The following is a 9,119-nucleotide window of genomic DNA, read 5'->3' as shown; positions in this document are numbered from 1 at the left end:
ATAAGACTAATAACATTCCTCATTAGAATTGAATTCAAACATGAATATGCACAATATTACATGACTAAAGCGTGAACAGAAAGCCTAAACTCCAAATCTGCAAATGCAAATCGATGCAGTTTGCTGGCAAATGACTTAGTGGCAGTGCTTCTGCTTACATTTAATCTTAGTCATAATATAGTATGAAGATCTCGCCGCACAGCAAGAAAGTTTGTCCCGTGTCCCAGTTAAAGATCCTGCAGTAAATGGGTTACCCGAAGACCTTGAAGGTGTCTCCTGACAGAAATAAACAGAAACGCAAAACCAGACGTTTCCATTCAGGACTGAGGCTTCTTTTCCCCCCACATACAGTATTGGAGAAGAGCTGGACATATAGTTGAAGGATTTAGAGAACTGCTAAAGCTGTCACGCTGGGATGACGACTGCTGACATAGCTGACATTTACTACTAAACTAAAGAAATAAATAAAGAGCTGCAAAGCTGGAGATGCTGAATTATTGAGCAGCTGTGGAGGTTATTGGATGTAAACAGTGTTTGGCAGCGCCGTCATGCTGGAGCTGTGGCTTTATCAGATGCTTTCCTGCTTCTCAGACACGCTGACATCTGCATTCTGTCCATCTACACATCAATACTGATTCTGTTCAGGAAAATGCTCAAATGCGCACATAAGCCGGCGTGTGATCTATTTATTTCTTGTCACACTGATGGCCGTCTTACTGTCAGTAGATGAATGTGATCCCTCCGTTTTATTCACTTCTTTAATAAAAGCAGTTGAAAAGTTTTTTTTGCAGACATTGCAAAAAATGTAGTATTTTGGGGAAAGTTTGGTTTCGTTTTTTTGTATAAAGATACTGTAAAACTGGAATTAAACTGATTCTGCAGTTGCTATGGAAACGCAACAGGTATGCTGATTGATCTGTTGTGGTGATTCTACAGTTGCTATGGTAACACAACAACTATAGTAATTGATCTGTCGTGCTGATTCTACAGTTGCTATGGTAACACGACAACTATAGTAATTTAACTGTTGTGAAGATTCAACAGTTGCTATGGTAACACAACAACTAGCAATTAATCTGTCGTGCTGATTCTACAGTTGCTATGGTAACACAACAGCCATAGTAATTAATCTGTAGTGGTGATTCTATAGTTGCTATGGCAACACATCAACTATAGTAATTGATCTGTTGTGGTGATTATACAGTTGCTATGGTAACACAACATCTACAGTAATTGATCTGTTGTGGTGATTCTACAGTTGCTATGGTAACACACAAACAATAATACTTGATCTGTTGTGGCGATTCTACAGTTGCTATGGTAACAAGTTTTCACAAAGTTTTCTGCAACTATATGGTATATTATACTACAATACTCTAGTTTACTGTAGTAAAAACTACCATATACCAGTATACTACCACATTTAATACAGTTTATCTTTTCACTATAGTTAATACTGCAGTATGCTGCAGCATTATATATCAAAGTGTTTTGATGCTGTGTTATATACAGTATAATACACTTTGTTCAAGTATGGTATCTACTTATATTTACTACTGTACATTACTTTAGTATCTCATATATATATATATATATATATATATATATATATATATATATATATATATATATATATATATATGATATCAAAATTATTCGCCTCCCTGTTTATTTTTTCCCCTATTTCTGATTAACGGAGAGCAGATTTTCTCAACACATTTCTAATCATAATAGTGTTAATAGCTCATCTCTAATAACTGATTTATTTTCTCTTCATGATGACAGTAAATAATATTGTACTTGATATTCTTCAAGACACTTCTATACAGCTTAAAGTGACATTTAAAGGCTTCACTAGGGTAATTAGGGTAACTAGGCAGGTTAGGGTAATTAGGCAAGTTATTATTACTATATAAGGATAATGATGGTTTGTTCTGTAGACTATCGAAAAAAAATAAGAAAAAATTTTTCTTAAAATGGTGTTTAGAAAATTAAAAACTACTTTTATTCTAGCCGAAATAAAACAAATAAGACTTTCTCCAGAAGAAAAAAATATTATCAGACATACTGTGAACATTTCCTGAATCTGTTCAACATCATTTGTGAAAAATTTAATTAAAAAAACTAAAATTATATATATATATATATATATAGTTTTATGTGAATTAAGAATAAAAAGTCAAAAACAGACATTCTAAAACAATTGTCTTCCTCTCACCAGGCAGATTTCTGTTCTTGTTTGAAGCAACAACAACAAATCAACCAATCATTAAAAATAAGACAAATCTATGAATCATACATTTTAAGCAACTGAAACATTACTAAATATCTTTAGTTATTTTGCTTTTCAATTTATTTTTGATTTATGAATGTTTAGATATTTCTACTAGACAACAAGACAAAAATACAACCTTTTATAATACGGGTTTTTATTAATTTATTATTTTGTGAACTACATGATGACATTGAGTTTAAACTTACAGCCAAGATGTGGCTTAAAAACACACATTTACATCTAAACAAACCCAATCCGTAACGCTTCATTCTTGGAAACCCAAAAGTGTTTAAAGTGACTTTAGGACACAAGCTAATTAGTGTCCAATGGACTCTGTCGTTTAATGACTAGTGACTAATGAACGAGAAGGACGATGTGACCCGCAGGCTAATGTGGAAACAATTAATGATTACTGCGCAATTATGACCTCAGCATGATTGACTAATGTAGCACGCAGTCAAACGCCACCTTCATCTGACAAGCACATTAAAAGCTGGAGCGCAAAAGAAAATCAACTGAAATCACTCTGAGGACCGAACAGTCAGTGTTTGGAGATTCATTTTATTGACAAAGCCATTGTTTAGTTTAATGTACTGATCAATTTTGAGATTTTCTATCAATTTGGCCTTTAAGGCACGTCTTATTTCAAACTAGAACATAAAAAGCCTCTAAAAACACACAATTAAAGAGCATTTCTCTATTCTACATTGTAAATAATAAAGAATTCAGGCAGAAATCACCACTTCAGCAGCACTTACACACACACACACACACACACACACACACACACACACACACACACACACACACACACACACACACACACACACATACACACACACACACACACACACACCAAACTTTACACTTTATTAATGTCTATATTCTGATCACACACACCAAACTTTACACTTTATTAATGTCTATATTCTGATCACACACACCAAACTTTACACTTTATTAATGTCTATATTCTGATCACACACACCAAACTTTACACTTTTATTCTGTCTATATTCTGATGACACACACCAAACTTTACACTTTATTAATATCTATATTCTGATCACACACACCAAACTTAACACTTTATTAATGTCTATATTCTGATCACACACACCAAACTTTACACTTTTATTCTGTCTATATTCTGATGACACACACCAAACTTTACACTTTTATTAATGTCTATATTCTGATCACACACACCAAACTTTACACTTTTATACTGTCTATATTCTGATCACACACACCAAACTTTACACTTTTATTCTGTCTATATTCTGATCACACACACCAAACTTTACACTTTTATTAATGTCTATATTCTGATCACACACTCCAAACTTTACACTTTATTAATGTCTATATTCTGATCACACACACCAAACTTTACACTTTATTAATGTCTATATTCTGATCACACACACCAAACTTTACACTTTATTAATGTCTATATTTTGATCACACACACCAAACTTTACACTTTTATTAATGTCTATATTCTGATCACACACACCAAACTTTACACTGTTATTAATGTCTATATTCTGATCAGACACCAAACTTTACATTTTTATTAATGTCTATATTCTGATCACACACACCAAACTTTACACTTTATTAAAGTCTATATTCTGATGACACACACCAAACTTTACACTTTTATTCTGTCTATATTCTGATGACACACACCAAACTTTACACTTTATTAATGTCTATATTCTGATCACACACACCAAACTTTACACTTTATTAATGTCTATATTCTGATCACACACACCAAACTTTACACTTTATTAATGTCTATATTCTGATCACACACACCAAACTTTACACTTTATTAATGTCTATATTCTGATCACACACACCAAACTTTACACTTTATTAATGTCTATATTCTGATCACACACACCAAACTTTACACTTTATTAATGTCTATATTCTGATCACACACACCAAACTTTACACTTTTATTCTGTCTATATTCTGATGACACACACCAAACTTTACACTTTTATTAATGTCTATATTCTGATCACACACACCAAACTTTACACTTTTATTCTGTCTATATTCTGATCACACACACCAAACTTTACACTTTTATTAATGTCTATATTCTGATCACACACACCAAACTTTACACTTTTATTCTGTCTATATTCTGATGACACACACCAAACTTTACACTTTTATTAATGTCTATATTCTGATCACACACACCAAACTTTACACTTTTATTCTGTCTATATTCTGATCACACACACCAAACTTTACACTTTTATTCTGTCTATATTCTGATCACACACACCAAACTTTACACTTTTATTAATGTCTATATTCTGATCACACACACCAAACTTTACACTTTATTAATGTCTATATTCTGATCACACACACCAAACTTTACACTTTTATTCTGTCTATATTCTGATCACACACACCAAACTTTACACTTTTATTAATGTCTATATTCTGATCACACACACCAAACTTTACACTTTTATTAATGTCTATATTCTGATCACACACACCAAACTTTACACTTTATTAATGTCTATATTCTGATCACACACACCAAACTTTACACTTTTATTAATGTCTATATTCTGATCACACACACCAAACTTTACACTTTTATTAATGTCTATATTCTGATCACACACACCAAACTTTACACTTTTATTAATGTCTATATTCTGATCACACACACCAAACTTTACACTTTATTAATGTCTATATTCTGATCACACACACCAAACTTTACACTTTTATTCTGTCTATATTCTGATGACACACACCAAACTTTACACTTTTATTAATGTCTATATTCTGATCACACACACCAAACTTTACACTTTTATTCTGTCTATATTCTGATGACACACACCAAACTTTACACTTTTATTAATGTCTATATTCTGATCACACACACCAAACTTTACACTTTATTAATGTCTATATTCTGATCACATACACCAAACTTTACACTTTATTAATATCTATATTCTGATCACACACACCAAACTTTACACTTTATTAATGTCTATATTCTGATCACACACACCAAACTTTACACTTTTATTCTGTCTATATTCTGATGACACACACCAAACTTTACACTTTTATTAATGTCTATATTCTGATCACACACACCAAACTTTACACTTTTATACTGTCTATATTCTGATCACACACACCAAACTTTACACTTTTATTCTGTCTATATTCTGATCACACACACCAAACTTTACACTTTTATTAATGTCTATATTCTGATCACACACTCCAAACTTTACACTTTATTAATGTCTATATTCTGATCACACACACCAAACTTTACACTTTATTAATGTCTATATTCTAATCACACACACCAAACTTTACACTTTATTAATGTCTATATTTTGATCACACACACCAAACTTTACACTTTTATTAATGTCTATATTCTGATCACACACACCAAACTTTACACTGTTATTAATGTCTATATTCTGATCAGACACCAAACTTTACATTTTTATTAATGTCTATATTCTGATCACACACACCAAACTTTACACTTTATTAAAGTCTATATTCTGATGACACACACCAAACTTTACACTTTTATTCTGTCTATATTCTGATGACACACACCAAACTTTACACTTTATTAATGTCTATATTCTGATCACACACACCAAACTTTACACTTTTATTCTGTCTATATTCTGATCACACACACCAAACTTTACACTTTTATTCTGTCTATATTCTGATCACACACACCAAACTTTACACTTTTATTCTGTCTATATTCTGATCACACACACCAAACTTTACACTTTTATTAATGTCTATATTCTGATCACACGCACCAAACTTTACACTTTATTAATGTCTATATTCTGATCACACACACCAAACTTTACACTTTATTAATGTCTATATTCTGATCACACACACCAAACTTTACACTTTTATTCTGTCTATATTCTGATCACACACACCAAACTTTACACTTTTATTCTGTCTATATTCTGATCACACACACCAAACTTTACACTTTTATTCTGTCTATATTCTGATCACACACACCAAACTTTACACTTTTATTAATGTCTATATTCTAATCACACACACCAAACTTTACACTTTTATTCTGTCTATATTCTGATCACACACACCAAACTTTACACTTTATTAATCTCTATATTCTGATCACACGCACCAAACTTTACACTTTTATTAATGTCTATATTCTGATCACACACACCAAACTTTACACTTTATTAATGTCTATATTCTGATCACACACACCAAACTTTACACTTTTATTCTGTCTATATTCTGATCACACACACCAAACTTTACACTTTTATTCTGTCTATATTCTGATCACACACACCAAACTTTACACTTTTATTCTGTCTATATTCTGATCACACACACCAAACTTTACACTTTTATTAATGTCTATATTCTGATCACACGCACCAAACTTTACACTTTATTAATGTCTATATTCTGATCACACGCACCAAACTTTACACTTTTATTAATGTCTATATTCTGATCACACACACCAAACTTTACACTTTTATTTATGTCTATATTCTGATCACACACACCAAACTTTACACTTTATTAATGTCTATATTCTGATCACACACACCAAACTTTACACTTTTATTAATGTCTATATTCTGATCACACGCACCAAACTTTACACTTTTATTAATGTCTATATTCTGATCACACACACCAAACTTTACACTTTTATTCTGTCTATATTCTGATCACACACACCAAACTTTACACTTTTATTCTGTCTATATTCTGATCACACACACCAAACTTTACACTTTTATTAATGTTTATATTCTGATCACACACACCAAACTTTACACTTTATTAATGTCTATATTCTGATCACACGCACCAAACTTTACACTTTATTAATGTCTATATTCTGATCACACGCACCAAACTTTACACTTTATTATTGTCTATATTCTGATCACACACACCAAACTTTACACTTTTATTAATGTCTATATTCTGATCACACACACCAAACTTTACACTTTTATTAATGTTTATATTCTGATCACACACACCAAACTTTACACTTTTATTAATGTCTATATTCTGATCACACACACCAAACTTTACACTTTTATTAATGTCTATATTCTGATCACACACACCAAACTTTACACTTTTATTAATGTTTATATTCTGATCACACACACCAAACTTTACACTTTTATTAATGTCTATATTCTGATCACACACACCAAACTTTACACTTTATTAATGTCTATATTCTGATCACACACACCAAACTTTACACTTTATTAATGTCTATATTCTGATCACACACACCAAACTTTACACTTTATTAATGTCTATATTCTGATCACACACACCAAACTTTACACTTTTATTCTGTCTATATTCTGATCACACACACCAAACTTTACACTTTTATTAATGTCTATATTCTGATCACACACACCAAACTTTACACTTTTATTAACATTTATACACTGATCACACACACCAAACTTTACACTTTTATTAATCTCTGTATTCGTTATTCATTTATTTATGAGAAAATGTGCCCCGGGAAAACTATTTGAGACTGTCAATAATGAACTCAGCGCCCTCTAGTGGATTTGTAAAAACAAAAACTGAAAGAAAAAGAGTAGTCCAGGGTACATATTTGTCAGTTCTAAAAAATCTAGCCCTGTGCACATATTTCATTTGTTTTTACCTTTAAGTCACTTTAGATAACGCATCTGTTGTATGATTAAATGTAAATATAAGCTCTCTTTTTGTCTTCCTCAGTTCAGAAAGTGTCTGGTTCAGCTCTTGAGTTGCAGTAAAGTGACTGTGGTGGAAGGAAATAATAATCAGACGACCGAACGTGCCGGCATGACCAGCGGGAGCAACACTGGAGAGATGTCTGCCATCGCCGCTCGCGTCTCCGTCCCGAAAACAGAGGAAAATCCTGGAGACCGCAGCACTTTCAGCCACATCCCCATACCTGAGAACAAAGTGTGTCCCATGTGAAAACACTAATGCAGAGTCTTCATCTCAGTGCTTTTCAGTCTCTTCTGAATGTAGGTGTCATCAAACTCATATAGCGGCATGACTGCACATACATGCTTTTCTTACTTAGAGTTTTTGTCTGGTTTCTAGTCCAAATATCTCAAAATACACAAGTCAAGAAGCGTTTTCTAGACAAGCAATAAAATATTGTCTTGTTTTCAGGAATAATAATCAATAACAGTTGTTTTCAGAGTCGCTATTAAGGTTTTTCTTTTTCTACACCTGGTGCACTAAGGCGCAAGACATGCTTGACACGATTCTTTGCTATTTTCTGACCAGCGCAACCCTATATTTCATGTTTTGCATCATGTTAAAATAGCAAATCCATTTGCTGCACTCTGTGGACTCAAGTGTGTGCTGGTCTATAGAGGAGGTGTGTTAAGGCGCATTGTTGGAGTGTTGCTATGTTGAGGAACTGAAATAAACCGCACCATTGACCAACTAAGTGAAGATTATTCATAAACTAATTTCGAGAAGATCACGTGCTTATGATTGACACGGCTGGCCCCAAGTCAAGCTAATGTACGAACCACCAATCAGACTACTTCTAACCAAGTATAAATAACCAAACACCTTACCTTAAGTCATCTTCGTCTTGAAAAATCCCTTCTTCCACCCCTTCGCCTCCTCCTTTGTCTATGGCGGCCCAGTGGCTAGCACTGCAAAATGCCTCCGGTTCGGGCATCTACCCAAACGGTCAGCATTTTCGTGTGGAGTTCATGTTCTCCCCATGCTTGCG

At 32.9% G+C, this 9,119-nt stretch overlaps 1 protein-coding gene across 1 annotated transcript in view; it reads left to right on the top strand.

Moving 5' to 3' along the window:
- The window catches only part of valopa (vertebrate ancient long opsin a), a 26,370-nt gene extending 17,548 nt beyond the window's left edge, over nt 1-8,822 (top strand). The window contains 1 exon segment of the mRNA NM_131586.2: nt 8,117-8,822. Within this exon segment, the coding sequence (NP_571661.1) occupies nt 8,117-8,341 (225 nt within the window). The 3' untranslated portion in view covers nt 8,342-8,822.
- The last annotated feature ends 297 nt before the right edge of the window (nt 8,823-9,119 follow it).

The sequence above is a fragment of the Danio rerio genome, chromosome 13 (assembly GCF_049306965.1).
Source record: "Danio rerio strain Tuebingen ecotype United States chromosome 13, GRCz12tu, whole genome shotgun sequence".
Lineage (NCBI taxonomy): Eukaryota > Metazoa > Chordata > Actinopteri > Cypriniformes > Danionidae > Danio > Danio rerio.
This window is presented reverse-complemented; position numbering and strand designations above follow the sequence as displayed.